Source organism: Lepidothrix coronata, unplaced genomic scaffold (assembly GCF_001604755.1).
Source record: "Lepidothrix coronata isolate B3197 unplaced genomic scaffold, Lepidothrix_coronata-1.0 Scaffold349, whole genome shotgun sequence".
Lineage (NCBI taxonomy): Eukaryota > Metazoa > Chordata > Aves > Passeriformes > Pipridae > Lepidothrix > Lepidothrix coronata.
Genome location: NW_016690529.1, coordinates 170,942 through 193,001, shown reverse-complemented (window position 1 = coordinate 193,001; position 22,060 = coordinate 170,942). Strand labels below are relative to the sequence as shown.

The 22,060-nt window shown below is 60.3% G+C and overlaps 6 protein-coding genes across 7 annotated transcripts; all 6 read left to right on the top strand.

Annotated features, from left to right (window-relative positions):
* Window positions 1-381: 381 nt before the first annotated feature.
* S100A16 (S100 calcium binding protein A16) lies at window positions 382-3,940 on the top strand. Of its 2 annotated transcripts, none has more exons than XM_017838614.1 (3): window positions 382-479; window positions 3,013-3,174; window positions 3,276-3,940. In XM_017838614.1, the coding sequence occupies exons 1-3, from the start codon at window positions 471-473 to the stop codon at window positions 3,438-3,440; spliced, it is 336 nt and encodes a 111-aa protein (XP_017694103.1). In that variant the 5' UTR covers window positions 382-470; the 3' UTR covers window positions 3,441-3,940. The 2 variants fall into 2 exon arrangements, with proteins under 2 accessions (XP_017694103.1, XP_017694104.1); XM_017838615.1 differs by lacking the exon at window positions 382-479 and adding an exon at window positions 2,222-2,402.
* A 1,752-nt stretch (window positions 3,941-5,692) lies between these two features.
* LOC108509261 (protein S100-A4-like) lies at window positions 5,693-6,666 on the top strand. Its single transcript, XM_017838616.1, has 3 exons — window positions 5,693-5,705; window positions 5,832-5,979; window positions 6,502-6,666. Exons 2-3 carry the CDS (start codon window positions 5,839-5,841, stop codon window positions 6,664-6,666), a joined length of 306 nt encoding a protein of 101 aa, XP_017694105.1. The 5' UTR covers window positions 5,693-5,705; window positions 5,832-5,838.
* A 1,702-nt stretch (window positions 6,667-8,368) lies between these two features.
* Window positions 8,369-9,357, top strand: LOC108509262 (protein S100-A4-like). The gene is made up of 3 exons (XM_017838617.1): window positions 8,369-8,453; window positions 8,867-9,020; window positions 9,124-9,357. Exons 2-3 carry the CDS (start codon window positions 8,883-8,885, stop codon window positions 9,286-9,288), a joined length of 303 nt encoding a protein of 100 aa, XP_017694106.1. The 5' UTR covers window positions 8,369-8,453; window positions 8,867-8,882; the 3' UTR covers window positions 9,289-9,357.
* Window positions 9,358-11,590: 2,233 nt separating this feature from the next.
* On the top strand, window positions 11,591-12,388 carry LOC108509241 (protein S100-A9-like). The gene is made up of 3 exons (XM_017838585.1): window positions 11,591-11,605; window positions 11,725-11,884; window positions 12,158-12,388. The coding sequence occupies exons 2-3, from the start codon at window positions 11,729-11,731 to the stop codon at window positions 12,386-12,388; spliced, it is 387 nt and encodes a 128-aa protein (XP_017694074.1). The 5' UTR covers window positions 11,591-11,605; window positions 11,725-11,728.
* Window positions 12,389-15,234: 2,846 nt separating this feature from the next.
* Window positions 15,235-16,060, top strand: LOC108509255 (protein S100-A8-like). The gene is made up of 2 exons (XM_017838599.1): window positions 15,235-15,439; window positions 15,786-16,060. The coding sequence occupies exons 1-2, from the start codon at window positions 15,248-15,250 to the stop codon at window positions 15,948-15,950; spliced, it is 357 nt and encodes a 118-aa protein (XP_017694088.1). The 5' UTR covers window positions 15,235-15,247; the 3' UTR covers window positions 15,951-16,060.
* A 2,128-nt stretch (window positions 16,061-18,188) lies between these two features.
* Window positions 18,189-19,535, top strand: LOC108509251 (protein MRP-126-like). The gene is made up of 3 exons (XM_017838596.1): window positions 18,189-18,219; window positions 18,627-18,785; window positions 19,163-19,535. Exons 1-3 carry the CDS (start codon window positions 18,211-18,213, stop codon window positions 19,349-19,351), a joined length of 357 nt encoding a protein of 118 aa, XP_017694085.1. The 5' UTR covers window positions 18,189-18,210; the 3' UTR covers window positions 19,352-19,535.
* The last annotated feature ends 2,525 nt before the right edge of the window (window positions 19,536-22,060 follow it).

Here is a 22,060-nt window from a genome sequence, read left to right as displayed (position 1 = left end):
TGCCTTGCCAGGCAGATCCAGGGGTGGTTTGGAGCTGGGGGGGTGGTGGGATGAGCTGTGAGATGGAGGAGCCAGGCTTTTGGCTGATGCACTGCTGGATGGGTCTGCAAACCCTGGGATCAGGCTGGAATTCTGTGCCTGGTCAACCACCACGCCGTCCATCCAGTGGGGTCTTTTGGGGTGGTCCCCAAACACCTCCCCAGCCACGAACACACAGAGCAGCCCCTGGGAAGGAACTGGAGCCTCCGCGGGTCCCAGCTCGCACCAACCCGTCTCGGTGTTGCAATCCCAGGGAGCCCTTTCCCAGGTGAGCCCAGGCCTGGGAACGCCCTGGGAACGTCAGGGAGGGGTGGGAGCCTCTTTAAAAACCTGGCTGGGCCTGCGGGATGGGTCCAAGGTGAGCAGAGAACGGGCGACATCAGCTCCCAGCTGCCAAACCGGCGTCAGGCGGACACAGCAGGACCCCCAGAATGAGCCAGGTGAGGCTCCAGCGGGAATTCCAGTTCCCCCGGGATGGGGAAGCCCCTTTTGGGGTGAATATTTAACCAGGAGCAGGCCTGGGATGTGCTGCTGCACATTGGGTGCTGGAAATCCCCCGAGTCCTTCGGCAGCTCTGCACGCGGGGCCGGGGTGGAGGGGACTGGGGGGATTTGGGGGATCACGGTGGGGATCTGGGACGTGAGGAGGGTGCTCTGCATCTGTCAGCCTCCACTGTCTCTGGAGAGCCTGACCTGGGGTTGCCAGTGGGGTATGGCTTCTGGAAAAGGGGGATTTTCCTGTTGTGGTGCTGGGCAGGGGGACAGGGAGCGCTGGGGTTGTGTCCAGCTGCAGGTCCTGGTTATGGGCAGATGTGACTGTGTGAGGAGGGAGAGGGAGAGAAGGAGAGGGAGAGAAGGAGAGGGAAGGGAGAAGGAGAGGGGAAAGGAGAGGGAGAAGCGACGGGACTGTGGTGGTGGGAGTGGAGCAGCTGGCGAGTCCCATCCTGCTCACGTGGTGCCCAGCTGTGCCAGTGTCCCCATGTCCCACCCCGGGGACAGTGTTCCCATGTCCCACTGTGGTGACAGTGTCTCCATGTCCCACTGCAGCGTCAGAGTCCCATCCCGGTCCCTGTATCCCACCCCAGTGATGTCCCCACTGTGGTGCCAGTGCCCCTGTGTCCCACCCTGCTGCCAGTGTCCCCCTGTCCCACTGTGGTGCCAGTGTCCTTGTGTGCCACCCCACTGCCAGTGCCCCCATGTCCCACCCCACTGCCAGTGCCCCTGTGTCCCACCATGGTACCAGTGTCCCTGTGTCCCCCTGCTGTGCCAGTGTCCCTGTGCCCCACCCCGGTCATGGTGTCCCCGTGCCCCCAGCTGGCCCCGGGGCTCTCCATGGTTGCCGGGCCGGTGCCATGAGTCAGCAGCAGAGCAGCCGCCACAATGCCCCGAGGATGGGCTGGGTGCTGGTGGCAGGGGACTGGTGACACCAAACTGGGGTCCCCGGTGGGTGCAGGGGTGACAGTGCACGGGGTGCTCGTGCCCTGGTGCTGCTGGATCCCCTCTGTTGGTGATGAATGACCTGGGAGGAGCTGGAATCTCTGGTGAGAGGCTCTCGTGGCCCTGCCAGTGCTGGGACAGCTCCAAGGCCAGAGTGCCGAGAGCTGGGGATGGTCCCCAGTCCTGGAATGACAGAGTGACCCTGGGCCACGGCAGTGTGGCACAGCGGGGGCTCTCACAGGGACAGGGATGGCATGGGAGGACACCTGGGGACAAGGATGAGCCTGGGGCTGAGCCTCATGTCTCGTGTCACCACCCTGACGTGCCACCGTCCTCGGCCTGGGGCTGAACTGGGGAGGATCAGGGCAAAGGGAGGGGACAGGAGCCAAGGCTGGGGCACGGGGCAGGTCCTGCCTGTTCCCTGGGCTGCAAACACCCTCTGGAGGTGTCCCCAGAGAGGGGGACAGTGCTGGGCCACCCTTGGGGCTCCACACAGCCCACCCCGTTGGCTTCCTCCAACACCCATGTGGCCACCGGTGCCACGATGGTCAGTGCTGGAACCCAGGGCTGGTGTAAATCCACCTGGAACAACAGGGAGCAACACGCTCCAAGTCCTGGCCACTGACCAGGCAGGAAAGAGCCCTGAGCAGACAAGGTGACGCAGTTCCCGTCCCTGCTTTCCTGGGATGTGGCCGCCGGACCCCGTGACAGGGACCATCCTGTCAGGCCCATCCTGTCGGAGCTTCCTGACTTGGGGCAGCCTCGGGACGGAGGAGGGAGGACGGAGACCCCGGGCAGGGATCAGGCAGGATTGGACCCCCGGGATTTGGGGGGCAGCCTGGGCCGTGCTTGTGGGGGGCTCAGGTGGGCCTGGCCCTGCCCTGCCAGGCTGTTCCTGGAGCCGTGAAGCAAGAGGAGGGTTGGCTGGTAATTCCTGCCCCTGTCCCGCCACAGGTCCCGGCCCCATTCCTGCCTAATGAGCCCTGGGAAGGGCGGCCGGGCCCTGCTCAGCCCCGTGGCCCCGGGGCCATAATTACCACCCGGCCCACACGCGCGGGGGCGGCTGCCGGGGGGGCGGGCGGGGTGGGCACGGGGGGCACCCAGGGGTTTTGGGGTGATCCTGGACCACGTGGGGAGATGAGCACCCAGGCACCACCACCTATTTGCCTCCCCATGGATTCCAGGCTTTCCATGGCTCATTCCAGGCTGAATCCATGGCTGGTTCCAGGTCAAATCCATGGCTGATTCCAGGCTGAATCCATGGCTGGTTCCAGGCTTCCCATGGATTCCAGGCTGAATCCATGGCTGGCTCCAGGCCGAGTCCATGGCTGGTTCCAGGCTGAATCCATGGCTGATTCCAGGTTGAATCCATAGTTGGTCCCAGGCTGAGTCCATGCCTGATTCCAGGCTGAATCCATGGCTGGTCCCAGGCTGGTTTCACCTGCTGAGAGGCTCGTGCTGACCCCCTTGCTCAGCCCTGAGCTTTGGGCTGCTATGGGGGGGTCCCTCAGCGCCGTCCCTGCCCCTGCCCCCTCAGGCAGCGATGTCGCAGTGCACGGAGCTGGAATGGGCCGTCCAGGTGCTGGTGAACAACTTTGACAAGTACTCGAGCCGCTGCTGCTGCTGCAAGAAGCCGCGGCGCATCAGCAAGAAGGATTTCCGCAAGATGCTGAGCCGGGAGCTCAACCACATGCTGACGGTGAGCGCGGGGCGGGCGGGGCCGGGGGGTCCTGCCCCTGCCGCTCCCAGGGGGTCCCCCTGCCCCACACCCCGGTGTGAGCGGCTCTGCTCTCCCCCCAGGACACCGGGAACCGCCGCGCAGCCGACAAGCTCATCTGCGACCTGGACGAGAACAAGGACGGGCGCATCAGCTTCGACGAGTACTGGACCTTGATAGGCGGCATCGCCAGCCCCATCGCCCAGATCATCCGCCAGCAGGAGCAGAGCATCAAATTCACCAAGTAGCCGCTGCACAGGACCCTCCTGGACCCCCCTGCTTCTCCACGACCCCCCCCGCTTTGTGCCCTCCCCGAGCCCCAGCTCGCCCCGGGCCACCTCGGCTCCCCAGGGCTCTGCCGACCGAGCCGTGCCGGGCTGTGACGGAGGCGGGACGACCCTGTGGGTGGGATTTGGGGACGCGAGGCTCCTCCTCGCCGTGCCTGCCCTGCCCTCCTCCCCTTACACGAGCCCTGTCGGGCGAGAAGCAAAGGGAGAGGTTTCCCCTCATGTGAGACCTGAGTTCTGCCTGTTCTCAGAGCTCCGCTGGCAGAGCCCCCGTCACAGCCGGGACCCCCCTCTCCCCATGCAGCCCCCCCTCAGAGCGGGGGGTCTTCCTGAGCAAAGGGGGCCTTTCCCCGTGCCCGGGCTGGTGGAGGGAGTGCCCCGGCCGGCGCTCGGGGCTCGGCGCGGCCCCCTCGGGTGACACCCCCGTGGTTATTTATTGCGGCAATAAAATCCGGAGGAGAAGCGGGTGACGCTGAGGCTCTGCCTTCCCTGTGCTCTGAGGGGGCGGGGGGGCCGAGGGAGGGGGTCTGCCCTGTCCCCCACCGCCCGCACAGTCACACCCCGGTGACAACGCCCGTCCCGGTCACCGCGGGGCTGACGGAGCACCACGAGGTGTCAGCAGACACCGCACTCCCAGCGCCCACCACACCCCAACCCAACCCTCTGCCTGGGGAGAGGGGTGGCGGCCGCTGCCACAGCTCTCCTGGGGGACCCCCTCTGTGTCCCCGAGGGGGTCCCCGGCAGCCCGGAATTACAGCTCCATATGCCAGCGGCTCCGCGGCTGCCCCGACCCCGGGGGGGCGTGTCTCGGGGGACCCCCCCATTTCCGTCCTGCATCCTGGCACATTGCAGACCCCCCACCCGGGATGGGGACGGGGCAAAGCTGTGCCGAGACCTCCAGGGACCCCCAAAGACCCCCAGGGACCCCCGTGCTCAGCAGGGTTGGGCTCGTCGCGCTCCGCAACGCCCACGGTGCGGGCAGGGAGCCCGAGCCGCTCCGGCTCTTCCGGGGATTTTCCACTGGGAAGGGACTTGGGCGTGGACCTACGAGCGTGGTGGTTGCCCCCCACGAGCCCCACTCGCACGGCAGGGGGGTGACGGCACCGTGAAACCGCGACCCCCATCCCCTCCCAGCCAACCCCTCGTTGCTCTCGTTCCGCTGCAGGAGCATCTCTGTCCCCTGCCTGTCCCCCTGCCCGGCCCCGCAGCTCCGGGGGTCCCCGGAAAACCGGGATTCTCGCCGTGGGAGCGGGGCAGAGCCGCGGCTGAGTCACGGCCGAGGAATCCCCGTGGGGCGAGGGCCGGGCCGTGACTCACCCCGCGGTTTGTGGGGCTGGGCTGGGCCCCGCTCCCGCTGCTCCCACGGAATCCTGGCAATCCAGCCTCGATCCTCAGGGTCCCTCGGGAACGGACCCTCAGCGTGGGGGCAGCCAGACCCCAACACCTCATTTCTAGGTGCAGCAAACGGGAACATTTCAGAATATTCCCCTTTCTTGTGTCCCTTCCCAACCCTAGCAGGGTGTGGAGGTCAGGGAAGGTCTTGCTGCTCCCTAAAACAGGTCCCTCCATGTGCCCAGCTGTGGAATCCCAGAGAATCTTGGGTGATCCCTCCTTCTTAAGGGTGGGACACCACACAAACCCCCCTGGCATGGCTGATGCCCCCCTGTGCCCTGGTCCTTGACCTCAGTGACCCTCTGGGCCAAGGACAAGGGGATGAGCTCAGCTTCTGGGTGCTCCTGAAGGACCCAGAGAACGACAAGGACAAGGTGATGGACTGGAAGGAGGACGTGGCTCTCCTGGGGGAGCACAAATCCTGACCCTGTGCCTGGTGCTAAGCAGGTGCTAAAGCTCAGGAACCCACCAGGCAGCACCGAACCCCAGCCCATGGCTCAGATAAATCCGTTGTCACCCCCCTGCCCCAAATATTTCCTTGGATTGGGGTCACCAGGAAGGGATTGCTCAGGACCACCCATGCTGGGGGTGTGAGGGACAGTGCAGTGATGGTTTAGAGGGCACATGGGCTGGTGACCCCACCAGCACCCAAATCCCCCCCTCTAATGGGATCACACAGCTCATTAGGCAAAAATGGGGCGCGGGCGAAACCACCCTGGTGGAGCTGCTGGGAAAGCCTGGGGGGGCACGGGGGCAGTGCCACCCCCACGGGGCTATAAATGCCCATCCTGCCCCGGCTGCAGCATCCTGTGTGTCCTCACGGCTGCTGACCAGGTGAGTCTCTGCTCGTCTTCCTCCCTGCACCCCAAACCCTCCCAAGGGCTGTGGGGGCTGCAGGGGAACAGCCTGGGCAGGGTGGGGGGCACAGACCCTGAGCCCCTGTCCTGCTGTGCCCCCCAGGCTGGCCATGGCGTGTCCCCTGGAGCAGGCACTGGCTGTGATGGTCACCACCTTCCACAAGTACTCGGGGAAGGAGGGGGACAAGTTCAAGCTCAGCAAGGCCGAGCTCAAGGACCTGCTGAACAAGGAGCTGCCCATCTTCGGGAGCGTAAGTGGCCACAAGGGACATCCCTGGGCGGCCTTTGGAGGTGCCCAGGGGAGGGTGGGAGGTGTTAGAATGGTGGATGCAGCCCAGAGAAGCCTCGTGCTCCGAGGAGAGCCCTGGGGAGGAGGAGGAGGAGGAAGGATGAGACCAGGAGGAGCTGAGCTGGAGCAGCCTCAGCCCAAAAGGAAATTTGGCTTTTTTTATGCCCTCAGAAATATTTAGTTTGGCAAAGGAAATCACGCTCTGATTTCCACTTTATAATAATTTTTTTAACCCCCAACTTCCCCTTCTTTAAAACCTTGTGGTTTAAATTGGGAAGAGGGAGGAGAAGTTTTTTAGCCCAACTTTTCCACATCCCAGAGGCACATTTGGTGCAGCTGCTCCAGCACTGCCCTGTCACAGGTGCAGCTTTCCAGGCCACCTCCTTCCAAAGGCAAAGGGAAAACCCTCCTTCCAGGCAGGGGGAGGGGAGCAGGGCTGGAAGGGCAGGTTAGGGACACCCCAAAACCTCTCATGCCCCACCAGAAACAAATGGATGAGGCGGAATTCAAGCGGCTGGTGAACGACCTGGACCACAACAAGGACAGCGAGGTGGATTTCAAGGAGTACGTGTGTTTCCTGGCCTGCATCACCATGGGCTTCAACGACTTCTTCAAGGACGACCCCAGCAAGCAGCACCGCAGGAAGTGACCCCCCACCCCTGCCCAGAGGGGCTTTCAATAAAAGCTTTCCCCAGTTCTGGGTGTGCTCCAGGGGTTCTGTGCCTGCTGGGTAACGGGCAGAGGGTGATTCATACCTTCCTCCAGCTCCCTGGGATTTTCCATGCTGTGATGCAGCCCCGGAAGGCATTTTCTGGAGGAGTCTGAGCAAAACAGTCTGAGCTGCTTGGATGCCCCCCCTGAGCTGTCCTTGCTAGCTCAGGGAGGGACTCAGTGCACTTTGGGTCGAAACAGCTGAGGTTTGAGTGCCCACCGTGGGTTTTAGGCAGGCACAAGCTGCCCTGGGCACCTCATTGGGTTTGGGGAGAGAAACTGGGGTGGAGGAACTGGACAGAGAGACACGAACCCAGAGCGTGTCCCCAGACCCCTCCAGGAGACCCTCAGCCCTCCTGGGGGTGGGCCCGTGCTGGCGGGCTGCACTGGAGGTCAACCCGACCCCCCTGAGTTCTCCAGGGAGCCCCGGGACCGCAGACAGGCAGGAATTTCCTGGGATGTGACCGGGAGCCACAGGGTTCCCCTTCCTCCTCCTCCCATCGCTGAGGCAGCTCCGGGCAGGTCTGGGCTGGTTTGCAGAAGGTGCAGCAGCTGCTCTTTGGCTTTTCCACAGGAACCATCCCAGATTTAAAAAACCCTCACAAAGCCTCTGCACCACTCCATGACAGAGCAGACCCCTGGCAGAGCCTGTCCCCAAGGGCCCAGGTCTTCCCTGAGCCCTCCAGGTCTTCCCTGAGCCCCTCCAGGTCCTCCTTGAGCTCTCCAGGTTCTCCCCAAGGCCCCCATGTCCTCATTGAGCCCTACCAGGTCCTTGTTGAGCCCCTCCAGGTCCTTCCAGCACCTGCCCAGCAGCTCCAAACTTTGCTCTGCCCCTTCCCAGAGTCTTTATGAAGAGCCCCAGGAGCTTCCGCCCCTCCCAGTAACTCACACCAGTTTGCACTAATGAGGGGAGGAGGTTCAGGCTGGGGGTTTCTCCTGCCAAAATGTAAAGAAACCCCCGACCTGGGGAGATGTCAGGGGGTGTCTGGAGAGCTTTCGCATCCCACTGAGCTTTGGAGCAGCCCGGAGCTTCATCCCCTGCTTTTCTCTCTCTGTTCCCCACAGCAGCAGGTTCCCTCTGAGGGGGCTGGGGGGGGCACTCGAGGGCTTTGTCAGCCCTCAGCCCACGTCTGAGGGGTTGGAAACTGCCGGTTCCTGGTGTTCTCCACAGCTCCTGACACGTGCCTGGGCCACGCAGGCACCGAAATAGCGCCGGGTTACACAACGGGGCGTTGTGACGCTGCCCTCAGAGCCAGGAAACAAAATCGCTGCCAGGAGAGTCAAAAACAGACAGAAAAACCCTCAGCACAACTCCTCCCCTCCATGGACAGACCCCGCTGGGCTCCAGAATCCCTCGGGATGCTGCCAAAACCGTCTCATGTGGCCCCACCTGCCCGCGCTGGCACAGGTGGGATGCGGTGCCCGCCACTCATCCCGTGTGCCCAGGGATTCTCCTGGACCGGGAGGTCCCTGCCCAGCCCCAGGGGCACGTTTTGTTCTTTCTAACCCCAACCAACCCCCAGGAGCAGGAAAATTGAGGGGGGAGGGGGGCAGGCAGGGCTGCTCCCGGGCTTTCCTCTCCTCCTTTTCCAGCGGGCGCTGGATCGTTGGTTCCTCCCCGCCCGGGGCCGAGGGAGGTGGCCCAGGCGGGGCTATAAATCCCGTGGCCCGGCTCCGTCTCCTCTCCCGCCCTTCCCGTCCTCCGCTGTTCCCTTTGAGCTCTCGGTGAGTTGTATTTTCCCCGCGATTCCCCATACAGCTGCTCTCCAGATGTTGCCGGTGGCACATCCCACAGCGGGGTCCCCTGGCAGAGGTTTTCCCTCGGGGATGAGAGGGAGGTTCCTGCTGGGGGAGCCGAGTTCCAAGGCTGGATTTCACCTCCGAGGGCTGGAAAAGCACCTGAGCCCCTCCCCTGCCTGGCCTGGGTGGGAAGGGGCTGTGACCCCCCCTTTTCCCCTCTGACACGGCCTTTTTGGGGGTTCTCCAGCCTGGCTGGAAGCGGGAGGCTGGAATTAGGGAGGGAATGGTGCATCCCAGTGTGTGCCCAGGAATGGGGCACCGGTCTGGGGGTGGGAGACGCTGTTGCCCCCCAGCACGGGGGAGGCCCAAACTCTGCTCTCAGCTGTTTGTCTCTCCAGGTCTCCCGGTGTCCCCATGGCGAGTCCCCTGGAGCAGGCACTGGCCGTGATGGTCACCACCTTCCACCAGTACTCCGGGAAGGAGGGGGACAAGTACAAGCTCAGCAAGGCCGAGCTCAAGGAGATGCTCCTGAAGGAGCTGCCAAGCTTCAGTGTGAGTGGAGGGCTGCAGGTGCCATGTCCAGGGGCGATTCCAGGATTGGGAATGTGGCCCTGGATGCGAACCCCGATTTTAACCCCGTTTTTCCCCCGGGCAGAAACAAACCAGCGAGGCCAGTTTACAGCAGCTCATGAGCAACCTGGACTGCAACAGCGACAGCGAGGTGGACTTCCAGGAGTATGTGACCTTCCTGGCCTGCATGGCCATGATGTGCAACGACTTCTTCCAGGACCTCCCGGACAAGATGCCGCGCAGGAAATGAGCGGGGAGCACCTTCCCCAGGCCCTCCCCCTGTCCTCCTGATGCCATTTCAATAAATATCGATTTCAACCAAGTCCCTGCTCCCTTTGCCACGGGGGTCTCGTGCCCCAGGGATGGGGTGTTGTGGCCATGGGCGAGACCCCGATTCCCTCCCGCGGGCGGGTTGCACGGACGGGGTGAGGAGTGGGAACGAGGGAGGTCCCAGAGTGGATTCTGCTCTGCCTTGGTGTGGACACCGCGTTCCCTGAGCCCTCGGGAACCGCCCGCGAGCCGAGCCCTGGCAGCCGCTCGGGATGAGTCAGCGGCGGGCTCTGAACACCCCGCAGCCCCGAGAGCTGTTCACGGCCGCACAGAGCGAGGCGGGAGGTTTCCCAGGGATTAGCGGCTCCGGGAGCGGCAACAAAGGCTGAACGACTCTTTTTTAGCCGTAACTGCGAAGCTCAGGCAGAGTCAGCGTCTGACCCCGTGGGGCAGGACCCGCCGCACTGGGCTGTCACGCAGGACCCTCGTCCCTTCCCCTCCCCAGTAAATCCTGAGCGGGGTTTCAGCCGCGTTCCTGCTCAGGGTGGGGCTGTGGAGCCACTTCCCTGTGCACCCAGCCAGCCCTCCTAGGCTGCCACAGGGCACACTCAGCCCAGGGCTATAAACTGTGGGAGCAGCCCCGGCCCCGCTCTGAGCTCGTCCTTCTCATGGTTCTACATCTCCTTTCCTCCCCCTGATCCCCTTTTCCCCCCAGTGAAGAGCTTTAGCCATCTAGGCTTGTGTGCTGGGCTCCAGATGTACAACTAACCCCTTCCAGATGTGGGTGTCCCCTCCTCCACCCTGCTGGGAGCCTTCATGGGTCACCTCGGGCTGTGCCAGAAGCACTGAAGATGCCACAATGGCTTTGGTTTGTCCAGCCTGGACTGTGCCCCCCCGTTGGATGCCCCCAGGGTTGTGTGTGTGGGTGGCCAGGAGCCACCACAAAATGTAGAGCTGGGGGGGCTCATCCTGGAGAGAAGGAGGCTCAGGGGGGACCTTCTGGCTCTGGAATTCCCTGACAGGAGAGGGGAGCTGGGGGGGGGTCAGGCTCTGCTCCCAGGGAACAAGGGACAGGATGAGGGGAAACGGCCTCCAGCTGTGCCAGGGGAGGGTCAGGTTGGCCATGAGGAGGAATTTCCTCCTGGAAAGGGTGTTCAGGCCTTGGCAGGGGCTGCCCAGGGAGGTGGGGGAGCCCCCAGCCCTGGAGGTGCCCAGGGAAGGCCTGGCTGTGGCACTGAGTGCTCTGGGCTGGGGCCAAGGTGGGGATGGGGCACGTGGGTCCCCTTCCTGGCCCGTTTCCATCAGAAAACCTGTCCCTTTATTTCCCTCTTTTGCAATTGAGGATTCCTTGGGTGCTGGTTCCGGGATTAAGAGGCTGACAGGGAGATGTTTCACCACCACTGTCCTTCCCGTTCCCCAAAAGCCTCCAAGGCCAACCCGGGGCTGGATTTGGGATGAGGGGCTCCCCACCAGCCCCCTCAAGTCACGCAGGGTTGGGCAGTGGGAACACCAGGGGGTCTCCCACGTGTGGCAGCATCCCCCCAACACCGAGGGGCACAGCTGAGAGTCGGGAGGGTTTGCCAATGCCCTCAGTTGTCATCGGGCAGCAATTAGAGCTGCTGGGAAGTGCCACCTCCTCAGACCAGCTGGAAGGTTTCCCACACACTGGCATGCCTGGATTTGTACCCAGGATTGACTCCATGGAAATCTATGGACAAGTGATGCAGGGAGAATGCTCTCATGAGTTTGGAGAGGTGGATGGGGGGGATGTGTTGGCCACCAGCAGCACGTTGAGAGGGGCCACCAAACCTCCATCCATACTCAACAACGACGGGGCAAATGTGATGATGAACCTCATCCCCCATTGGGTAAGCCCAGTGTTATCCCACTGGAGACCCTCACAGGTGTGATCCAGACAAATTTGTCTCCCATCATCTCCACAGACCCCCCAAACTCTGCAGGAATGTCCCAGTGCTGCATCATCACTGACCCCCGGTGACGGCTCCTCACAAACGTCAGTTTTGGTGTTTCCTTGTTTTGTCCTGATGAGTTTGGGGCGTCCCCTCCCTCGTTAACAGGGAGAGCAGCCAGTTCCTGGAGCCGAGAAGTCACCACCTGGGCGTGCTGAGCAGCCTTGCACAATTCCCAGGGTTGCTGCCCCGGAGGAGATTTGAGGGTGTCACAAATCATAGCTCAGGGAGAGTATAAAAGAGGCGTCGTCTCCTCTGCAGCATCACTTGCTCCTGCTCTCTCTGCTCCTCCTGCGCACCGTCTGCAGAGCCCAGAACTCCTCCAAGGTGAGTAGGTTCTTCCAAAGGGTGCCTTTGTGGTGCTGGAAGTGCCACTGGGATGGGCCAGGAGAGAGGCCAGTCCTCCTCTGACCTGCTTTGATGTTTTGCTGTGTGTCCCTTCCCAGCAGGATGAAAACCGACCTGGAGCTGGCCCTGGAGTGTGCTGTGAACGTCTACCACCAGTATGCTGTGCTGAACCGCCCCATCGACGACTACCTGAGCAAGACCGAGTTCTCCAAGCTGCTGAAGGAGACGGCCAAGCCCTTCCTGAACGACACCAAGCCGGTAAGGTCATGGAATCATGGAAGGGGTGGGTGGGAAGGGACCTCAAAGATCACCCCATTCCACCCCCTGCCATGGGGACACCTCCTGCTAGACCAGGTTGCTCCAACCTGGCCTTGGACACTTCCAGGGATGGAAGAGCCGAGCATTGTGGGAATGGTGCCCTCCTTGGGGCTGGGGCTTCCCAAAGGGAAGAAGGGTTTTTCTGGGGTTCAGTCCTCCCAGCTGAGGGCTGGCAGGGTGAGCCTGAGCCCTGTTCTGTCTGTCCTGCTGCAGCCCAACATGAGCACTGACGACTACATCAACCAGCTCTTCACCAAAGCCGACGGGAACCACGACGGGCGCCTCAAGTTCACTGAGTTCATGACCACGCTCAACCTGGTGGCCATCAATGCCCATGACAGGTCCCACAAGGGCCCTGGTGGGGACCATGACCATGGGCACGACCACGGGCATGACCACGGGCACGACCACGGGCACGACCACGGCCGCCGTCCCCGGAACTGAAGCGTCTCCTGGGGTGTCTGTGCCCACGGGGCTCTGCTTTCCCAGCACCAGCATCCCTTCCCTGGAACCAAAGCCTTGTCAGCTGCTTCTACCTGTGGCACTGAAATAAAATCCTTTACTTCGAGCACCAAATGCATCTTGTTACATGTTCTGAGGGCTCCGGGGGTGGGTGGGATTCCAGATTCTCACCCAACCCATGGCTGGGGGGATTAAACACAGATTGAGCTGGAGGAGCAATGGGAGGGGAAGGTGGCACAGGGGGATCTTGCTCTGGGCAGAGTGGGGAGTCCCCACCGAGCAAAACAGGCTGTGTGGGCTCCTGAAGGGGGTCAGATCCCAGTGTGCTCCCACTGCTCAGTGGGTGGTTGGTCCCAGCATCCTCTACCTCAGCAGACAGTGAGTGTGTCCTTGGTAGGAGCAGCTGGAGCACTCCCAGCCCTGCTTCTCCCAGTCCTCTGGATCAGCTCCAGGACACAACAGGGGGGAAGCACCAGAGCATTCCTAGCCCTTCTCCTCCAAGTCCCTTTTTGGATCATCTCCAGGACATGCCAGGGGTGAAGCACAGGAAAATCCCTAGCCCTGCTTCTCCCAAATCCCCTTTGGACCAGCTCCAGGATGTGCCAGGGGGGTAACAGAGGTGGGGAACATCCCCAGCCCTTCTTCTCCCAGTCCCTCTTTGGACCAGCTCCAGGACATGCCAGGGGTGAAGCACAGCAGTGGGGGGTGTCCTTCCCCAGGTCTCTGCCGAGCCCCAGCCCTGGAGTTGGAGGTGTCACATCCTGGGGGTGCCTGTGATGCTTTTGCAACCCCCAAAGCAACCAGCTGGCCCCAGCCCAGCAGAGAACGAGGCCGAGGGGCTCCAGGAGCTCCAGGGGGCTGACGTGGGGCAGCTCCGTAGCAGGAGCTCCTCGGAGGTGCTGCCCTGGTCACACGCAGTGGTGACTCTGCACAATGAAACTGGGGGGTTTTATAGGGTGGGGCGACAGCCCCCCGAGTCCTGGCACTTCTAAAGGTCACCGTGGGCTCCTGGGGGGAGAAACAGGAGTGACAAAGAGCTCCTGACTGTGCTGGTGACTGTGCACTGAGGGGGAAACTCTCAGGCTCAGGAGGCTCCGACATTTCCAATATCAGCCGAAACCAGGAGCCCGTCCCACGTGAAACCCAACCACTGTGAGGGCACTTGCACCCCGTGACACAGATCACTGCTGTCAGGCTCCACGAGGGATTTGGGGAGCAGCCCTTGTCCCCTGGAGGCAGATGCCACTCACTGTCCTGCCAGGGCACCCTGGTAGCACTTGGGCATTGCTCCCCTTGCAGACCTGGGCACCGTGAGCTGCCCCCCCACAGGTTTTGGGGAACAAAAAGGAGGAAAACCAGGAATTCAGGGCCCAGATGTCACATGTGGGGGCTACACAAGCGCTCCAAACCCTGCCCAAGGCTTTCCCTGTTGGCTGAGGAATGAGGATACAATTTGGGACTGCTGACAGTCCCTAATGAGCGGAGTCGGAACACAAAAAGAGCAATAATGTGAGTCAGGGATACGGGAATAAAACTCATGCAACAGTTCCTGCCACTGCCCCTGGGCCACATGAGGAGCATCCTCAAACAGGACTGGTTACCCTCTTGTTCTGCTGGTCCTCTCCTCTTCCTGGTATCTATTGTCTTGGTTTAAATCTTCTGAGAGTCTCCTCATTCTTCTGGACGGGTGACACAGAGGTGACAGTTGCAAAACATTTGGTGGCTCATCCACCAGCCCGTGGAGACCCTGAGCTCGGCTTTTCCTCTGGTTTTATGCCCGGTTTCCTCCAGAAAATTCCTGGAGTGAGAGGAAAGGTCTGGTGTGGGTGACGTGAAGATAGAAAGGAATGGAAAATACTCTGGAAAACCAGTTTTGAAAGGCAGATGCTGCTTTGTGCAAAACAGCCTGACTTTCTCCCCCATCAGTCTGAAAACGTGTGAATTTTTGGTACGTTGCAAAACTTGCCCAGTTCTGGCAACTTGTGCCAAGGTGTGACCACACACCCGGTGTGGGTCCCCTCCTGCTGCACGTGGGGCCTGGCAGAGGTGACAGCTGGGGCAAGGATGGCGTTTCCAAAGCCCGGTGGGTGCAACCAGGAACTGCCTGAGGAGGAATGAGCCGGGAGGGGCTCGGGAAGGGCCCACCCGGCAATTTCCAGGAGCGGGAAAGGTGAACTCAAGCCGCTGCTTGCGGCAGGTGTGTCACCAACTGTGGCGAAACCGCCCCTCAACCGGGGATAAAAGGGCTGCCCGGGCTCCGGGAGCACAGAAGGGATTCGCTCTCTGCACACCCTCCTCGAGACCAGGGTGAGTGGGACTGGGAGGGCCTCCAAGGAACACGGTGAGGGAGACGCAGTTTTGGACGTGGACTCAGTCCAGGGGGGTGGTTTCTGCTCAGGGCAGGGGAGAAGGCTGGTTTGGGCTGCAAAAAAAGGATAAATTCTGGCATTATATGGAATATAAATAATATATAATGCATGTGTTTTATTACAATATATATATGTGATAATATATGTTATATATTGTTATATATTATATATATTAAAATAACGTAATATAGGTATAATTTGGCATTATACATGATATAACATAATATATTATAATATATATTATATATATAATGTATTATATATTATAAACTATATATTATATATAGAAATGAATGAATGAATATTATATATAGAAATAGCACAATATATATATTGGTATTACATATAAAATAGAACACAGTCTCCGGGGCTGGGCAGGGGCAGCTCCCCCTCCCTGGGGTGCCTGATTTTGGGCCCATTTCACAGCTTTGAGGTGTTTCCCAGTTTCTGCAGGTACCTCCTGAGCTCAGCCATGTCTGCCAGCACCCACAGCCACGCCGAGAGCCGGCAGTTCCCTGGGAATTGCACCCTGGAGAGGGCCTTGGAGACCATCGTGGACGTTTATCACCGTTACAGCGTCCGGCAGGGAGAGCTCGACCTCCTCAGCGTCAACGACTTCAAAACGCTGATCACTGAGCAGGCCCCCACCTTCCTGCAGGCCTGTGTGAGTGCCAGAGGGGCTCCCTGGGGGAGCATTCCCTCGGGATGTGCCGGGGGACGAGGCTGAGGTGGCTCTGAGGGAATGGGGAGCAGGTCCCACCATGGTCATGGTTCACTGTGGTCAGCCTTGTGGGGCCACCTGAGCTCTTTCCTCCAGCCAGAGGGACTTGGGACAAGTGTCCACTTAGGGCTTAATTAGGGGCTAATTGCACTGTAGGAGAGGGTCATGGTGTCCTGCAGATCCAGACACATCCCGGGGCATGGAAGGACCCAGCTGGCTCTGTCTCCACTGGTGGATTCGGAGCCTGGGGAGGGGACACACTAAAACCTCTCCTGTCCCCCAATTCCAGGGCAGGAACCAACGTGGTTACTTGGAGAAGATCTTCAAGGAGACCGACCTCAACAAGGACAAGGAGATGTCCTTTGAGGAGTTCAGCATCGTCCTGGCCAAGGTGGCTGACGACGCCCATCGCATCAGCCACGGCTCCGACCGCTGCGGGCCCGACCAGGACTGAGCCTCGGCTCCCCCCATGGAACACCGGGAGAGGGCTGCTTTAGGAACGGGGCTCTGGGTGCTCTCTGCCTGCTGGGATCCCTCACACCTGTGAGATAATAAAGCATCACTTGAAATCCACCGAGTCCTTCCCGTGCCGGCAATTCCTTCCGCATCCCACGGGTGGGGGGGAGGGCAGGCACTGGTCCTGGGGGATAACCCAGGGGGTGACAAGCCCTGCTCTTCCCTCTGCCCACATCAGCCCTTAAAAGTGTGTTTTGAAAGAGTTTTGCAACCCTTGCCAAGCTCGGGGTGCCCTGCCAGGGCTCAGCTCCTCGGAGCACGACCAACCCTGGGCACCTGGAAACACATCCTGAGTTCCCCAGACCCTCTCAGTCCCTCCAATGAGCAGATCCTTGCCCAACCCTGCTGGCCTTGGGGACGGGGTTGTGGGTGGACAGGGGGCTGTGCAAGTCCTGTGCAAGGGGGGGTGCAGAGCCAGCAGAAAGTTGTGCCAGGACATGTTCCTGGGACCCTCAGCACTGCCCGGGCTCCCCGGTCACCCCAGGTCACAACCAAATACGCAGGGGCACATTCCTCTTGCCTGTGGGCACATCCAAGGATCCAGCCACTATCCCACCTTGGAAACCCCTCCCACACCCTTGTTCTTCCCCACCTCCAGGGTGATAAAGTGACCAAAAGGGGGGTTTCCTGATATTGCTACAAAATTCTGCAACGCCGGGGATGGTCCCGGACACTCTGTTGTGAAACAGCCCAGACCTTCTCCAGACCTTCTGAGCATCAGAACACCCTGTTGTGAAATGCAGAGCACCCCCAGTGAGGGCTGGAGCCCAGGGGGGCTGTTGTATCACAGAATCATTCCCAGAATCACTGAGGATGGAAAAGCCCTCCAAGGTCATCAAGTCCAACCTTTGACCATCTCCCAGAGCACTCAGTGCCACATCCAGTCGTTCCTTGGACACCTTCAGGGCTGGGGACTCCCCCACCTCCCTGGGCAGACCCTTCCAAGGCCTCACCACCCCTTCCAGGAAGAAATTCTCCCTGAAAAGCAGTTTGTAGACCAAGACTGCACCTCTGAGCAGCTCCCTGCACGGTGTTGCCCCACATCAGCTCCTCTGGAGCTCCTGGAACTCGCCCCAGGCCTGTCCATGGCCCTGTTTTGGCCTCCACTTTGTGTCTGAGCCCAACACAATGCTTGGCAGGTTAAACAAACCCCAAAACGAGTCTGCTGAGTCAGCAGGCAGCGCTTTTTGATGAAGAAACACTGGAAAGTCTCGTTTTGCTCCCAAACTTGGCAGCTCTGAAGCCAAAGCGCCTGTGCTGGGTCTGTGCCATGCTGAGAGACAACAACAACAAAAGCCACAGAGTGAGGACAGAGTCCCAAAAAGTGCAAAAAAAAAATAAACACCTTTCAGCCAGACCTGGTCTGTGCAGCTCAGAGCACACCTGGGGTGGGGACAATGCACCCCTGGAGGTGAAATGGAGCTCCTGGAGCCCTGCCAGGCCAGGCACACGCCCTGGATTATGTGTCTGTCACGGAAAGACATTTGCTGCAGGCAGGGGATGGTCCCTCAGTGCCACCTCTGTGCCCGTGTCACACGGGCAGCCCTGGCACTGCTGCCAGGCCTGTGCTTGTGGTACTCGCTGGTCTGGGTGGAGATAGATGGGTCAAAGGTTGGATCTGATGATCTTGGGGAGTTTTTCCAATGTAACGAAGCACTGGGACCCTTCGGGGTGCCCCAGCTCTGCAGGGATGGGGACACTCACTGGAGAAGGGCAGGAATGATGGTGTGGGTGCCCTGTGGCACCAGAAGACACCCCTATGAATGGGTAAAACCAGGTGAAGTGGAAGAATCCCAAGGGAACGGACTTTTGGCAAGAGTTGGTGGAGAATTGATCACGATTTTCCCACATTTCCTCATTTCCCACATGCTGGGAAGGAGGGAACAGGGTGAGGGCAAAGTTCACAGCTCAAACCTCAACCAGGTGAAGGGGACCCACCTGAGGGGACATTTCCATGCCCTGCCCACCCCCTGCCACCCCAGTGGAGTCTGTGGCACCCCGACCTTGCGGGAAAAGCCACAGAGACCCTTTTTAAGGAACTGCCCCTGAGCCTTAAGCAATGCCCAGTGTGTCATGAGCATGGACTGGAACTGGATGAAACAGGGACATTTCACAACCTTTCACAGCCAGGGTATAAGAGACCCCTCGCTTGGGACTTGCCCCACACCGGCCCCAGGGGATCTCACTCCGCTGCCAAGATGAGCAAGGCAAGTCCAATGTGCATTTAAGGTCTCTTTTCCAGGTGCTGGTTGGGCCACCAGAGGTGTGAAGACCCTCAGGGAGCATCTCATCATGACCTGCCATCGGTTGCTGGCAGAGCACAATCAGCTCCACTCAGGCTCATCCCACAGGGAGGGATGTTTTCTCCTGGAGGAGGTTCCCCCCGGCACGTTCTGACCACCAAAGGGGCTCCAGGACATCAGATCTTGTGCTCTGTATCTCTCCAGAGGTTTTTGGGGTGCTACCAGCTGGTTTGGGAGCTCCAGCAGTGCCAGGAAGGAGGCACATTTCGAGGGAAAAACCCCCTGGCCGTGTCCTCACTGCCCTGGTTACGGCAGATTTCCACATCCATTGTGGCTCCTGCTGTTATTTGGTGCAACCCTTTCTCTTCCAGAGCTCCCAGAGCCAGGAGCAGCTCTCTGAGCTGGAGAAGGCCATAGATGTCATCATTGATGTCTTCCACCAGTACTCCAGGCGGGAGGGGGACAGGGACACCCTGACCAAGAAGGAGCTGAAGCTCCTCATTGAGAAGCACCTTGCCAACTACCTGAAGGTGAGTGGGCCCAGAGCAGGGTCCACATGGGGAGGGAGCTGGGCTGGACCCCCCTAACCTGGATATCTCCTGCCCAACCCTCCCTGTCCAACCTCCCCTTTCCAAACCTGCTCCATAAAGTCAGAGGAAGGAATCCCACCCAGGTCTGGGTGAACCTGCAGCCGGGTATTGACCCTCATCCCCTCCTCCATAAAAATCAGGGTTAGGCTGCCCAGGAGCTCCTTTGCCATCTGGAAATGGGCTCAGAAACACCACCCCCAAATCCCACTATTTTTGTGACTCCCTTTTCTAGTGTTGAGCGAAGGGTTTTTTCGCCCAAGGAGAGGTTTGAGCTGTGAGTGATGCTCCCCCTCACCCTGTCCCTTCCTCCTCTGCAGCACGTGAAGAACAAGGCCACCATCGACCAGATCTTCAAGGACCTGGACATCAACAAGGACTCCCAGATCAGCTTCTGTGAGACGATGCTGCTCGTCCTCCGTGTCACCAGCGCCACCCACGAGCACCTGCACGAGGTGGAGGACCAGCAGCACCAGCACCACCACCACCAGCACCAGCACCACCACTGAGCTGGGCTTGGCCCCTCAGCCGCGCTGCAGCCCCTGGCTTCCTCCCCCCATGGAAAATTTCGGGCTGGGAAAGGCTCCAGGATCAAACCCAACCTCGGACCACCCCTCTCTGCCCACCTCCCTCCCCCCCTTCTGCAAAGTGTGGTGGGTTTGCTGCCAAATAAAGATTTGCCCTGAGGCTGCCAAAGCTCTGCTGTGTCTGTGTGGGTTTTCCTCCAGGCGAGTCCTGCACTTCCCTCTCTCCTTAAACCCCGCAAATCCGGGTGGGGAAAATCCTTGGAGACAGGCTCAGGGGAGGTGGACGTGTGGGAAGTTCAGGGTTCCCTCCAGCAGGTGCTCAGGATGCTCCAGGTATCACAACGTGCCCCAGGGGTCACAGAAGACACTAAAATTTGACATTTTCAGCTAGAAAACAACCCCATTTAGGCCTGAAAACACTCCACAGTTCTCCCTGGAGCAAGCTGTGGTGGTGGGCAGGAGCTGGAAGGATGGGTGGGGATGGATAAACACTCTTTTTGGGAGGAACACCCTTTTTAGGGCAGTTTTGCTCCATATGGGGGTGGACATGTTAAGTTTCGGGGCTGCATCCAATAGTAAGGTCCAGCCACCGGGTTTTGTGGGGACAAGAGCCCAGAACAACCCCAACTCCTCCCTCAGAACATCCCAATTTGCCCCGGGAAGGTTCATCTGTCATTAATCAGCTGCTTTCCAGAGAGAAATTCAGGCTGGAACCACCACCAGAGCTGCTGAGCAGCCGCCCAGGCACTCTCAGAGCCTCATTTCCAAACATCTTCAGGGGGAGGAAAAGGAACAGTTGTGATTTCCCAAGGCTGAGTCAAAGCCCTGAAATCGCCCTGCTCCGGGAAGGAACCTTCCAGAAGCTTCCCCAAAGCAGCAGAGCTGAAGCAAGACCTGCCCGCCCCCCCCCCCCAGGTTAACACAAGACCACCACAAGTTGCCTCACCCAGGTTGCTTCAGCTTCCTTTGGAGCCAGTTTTGACATCTGAGGGGTCAAACACCTTCTGAGGAGGTTAAAATCTGCCCCAGGGCCCGGAGTTCCCTCAGCCCTGCACAGGGTGGCAGACCTCGAGCCACAACTGCAATCCCACCCCCCAAAACAGCTCATACACCCCATCCTGCAGCATTCTGGGGTCTCTGGAGCAGGGAGAGCCCCCCACACCCAGTGGAGCTGCTCCAGTGCCACCACCCTGCAGGGCAGAAGGACATGGACCCCGAGAACCAGGGCTGGTGATCCTAAGGGACAAGGGTGGTTTGGGTGCCATTTGCAGCACATCAGTTTTTGGGGGCTCAGAACCCTCTTTGGGGGTGTCCAGCCCTTCTGGTCCCTGCACAACCCACCCCAGGACCCTCCCCAGGACTGAGGCAGGAACCAACCTCGGAGATCGGGGTGTTGGTGCAACAGGATGTTTGCCAACACAGCAGGGGCTGTGGTGTGGGGTGGGGGACTCTGCTGAGTCACCCAGGGGCTGTGGGATCAGGTGGGGTGCAGAATGAGCCCCCCCAACACTCTGAGTGGTCCTCAAATCCTTACGGATCCTTTCACCCCAAGGAGCTCCCCAAAAGAGGGGACACCAAGCAGGTGATGATACCCCCCAGCCACAGGAGCCAGGAGCACAGGAAAAGGGGGAGCCCCAAATCCCGCCTCCCTCCACCCCCAGGTGAGGATTCGCCACCCCCGGAGGTGTCCAGGGAAGGACTGGCAGTGGCACTGAGCGCTCTGGGCTGGGGGACAAGGTGGGGATGGGGCACAGGCTGGAGTCGATGGTCTCAGAGGTCTTTTCCAACCTAAAATATTCCGGGATTCAGGTTCCTCGAGCCGAGGACCGGCCTCCTGCTGCCACCTGGTGGGATGTGACACCGCGGCTCTTGGAGAGGCCACCAAGTCCTGCCCGAGCTCCCCAGGGACGCTGCGAACCCACCGACCTCGGGCACAGCCCCATCCTGTGTCCCCCCGTTCCTGTTCCTCCTCCACTAGCGCTGTTCCAACTCCCCGTGAACCACCTCCACCTGCAGCCCCCCCAGCACAGGAGGGCACGGGGGGTCGTGCAATGCCCCAAACTCTGCCAAAGGGGGACTTGGACGCCCTTGGTCACCGTCAGTCCCAACACTCCCACGGGGATGAGCCACAGGGGGGTAAAACTGGTCGTTCTGGGGGGCCGGTGAGGTCTGGGGCCAGCAGCTGACCCAGCATCGGCGGTAAAGCCACGCCTGGAGCCCAGCAAAGCCCAGTTTAACGCTGCTGTGGATGGGGACGTGTCACCAGGGGATGGCACCGTGGTGGCAGCGGGATCGGAAGGAGTAGCTAGAGGAAGGGACGAGCTCCGAGTGAGTCAGAGCAATTTTCCCCATAATTCCCCTCGTTCAGACACGTGCTAATTGGGGTGGGGGGAGGAGTACAGAGGCTGGAGGGGGTCGCTGCCCTCCCAACCTCCTCCACAAGTGTTTCCTGTGGGTCTGGTCACCCCATGGCCACCTCAGTCCTGGGGTCCTTTCCGCACCATCCCCTGGCAGAGCTGCTCTTCCTTCCCACAGGGACAGGGACCCGCCAACACAAAGCCTTAAACCCTTTAAATGTGGCCATGGGGGATCCCAGCCCTCGACAAAACACCTCCTGTCCTGCCTTCCACCAAGGCCCTGGCCAGGGGCAGCAGGAGCTCGGGATCCTGGCATTGTCTGTCTCTGGGGGGT

Bases quoted from the DNA above. Each gene is read 5' to 3' on its own strand.
- S100A16 (XM_017838614.1), top strand. The intron at 3,175-3,275 runs GTGAGCGCGGGG...CTCTCCCCCCAG, and splicing joins AGCTCAACCACATGCTGACG to GACACCGGGAACCGCCGCGC.
- LOC108509261 (XM_017838616.1), top strand. From the start codon at position 5,839: ATGGCGTGTCCCCTGGAGCAGGCACTGGCTGTGATGGTCACCACCTTC. The intron at 5,980-6,501 runs GTAAGTGGCCAC...ATGCCCCACCAG, and splicing joins AGCTGCCCATCTTCGGGAGC to AAACAAATGGATGAGGCGGA.
- LOC108509262 (XM_017838617.1), top strand. From the start codon at position 8,883: ATGGCGAGTCCCCTGGAGCAGGCACTGGCCGTGATGGTCACCACCTTC. The intron at 9,021-9,123 runs GTGAGTGGAGGG...TCCCCCGGGCAG, and splicing joins AGGAGCTGCCAAGCTTCAGT to AAACAAACCAGCGAGGCCAG.
- LOC108509241 (XM_017838585.1), top strand. From the start codon at position 11,729: ATGAAAACCGACCTGGAGCTGGCCCTGGAGTGTGCTGTGAACGTCTAC. The intron at 11,885-12,157 runs GTAAGGTCATGG...GTCCTGCTGCAG, and splicing joins TCCTGAACGACACCAAGCCG to CCCAACATGAGCACTGACGA.
- LOC108509255 (XM_017838599.1), top strand. From the start codon at position 15,248: ATGTCTGCCAGCACCCACAGCCACGCCGAGAGCCGGCAGTTCCCTGGG. The intron at 15,440-15,785 runs GTGAGTGCCAGA...CCCCAATTCCAG, and splicing joins CCACCTTCCTGCAGGCCTGT to GGCAGGAACCAACGTGGTTA.
- LOC108509251 (XM_017838596.1), top strand. The intron at 18,786-19,162 runs GTGAGTGGGCCC...CCTCCTCTGCAG, and splicing joins ACCTTGCCAACTACCTGAAG to CACGTGAAGAACAAGGCCAC.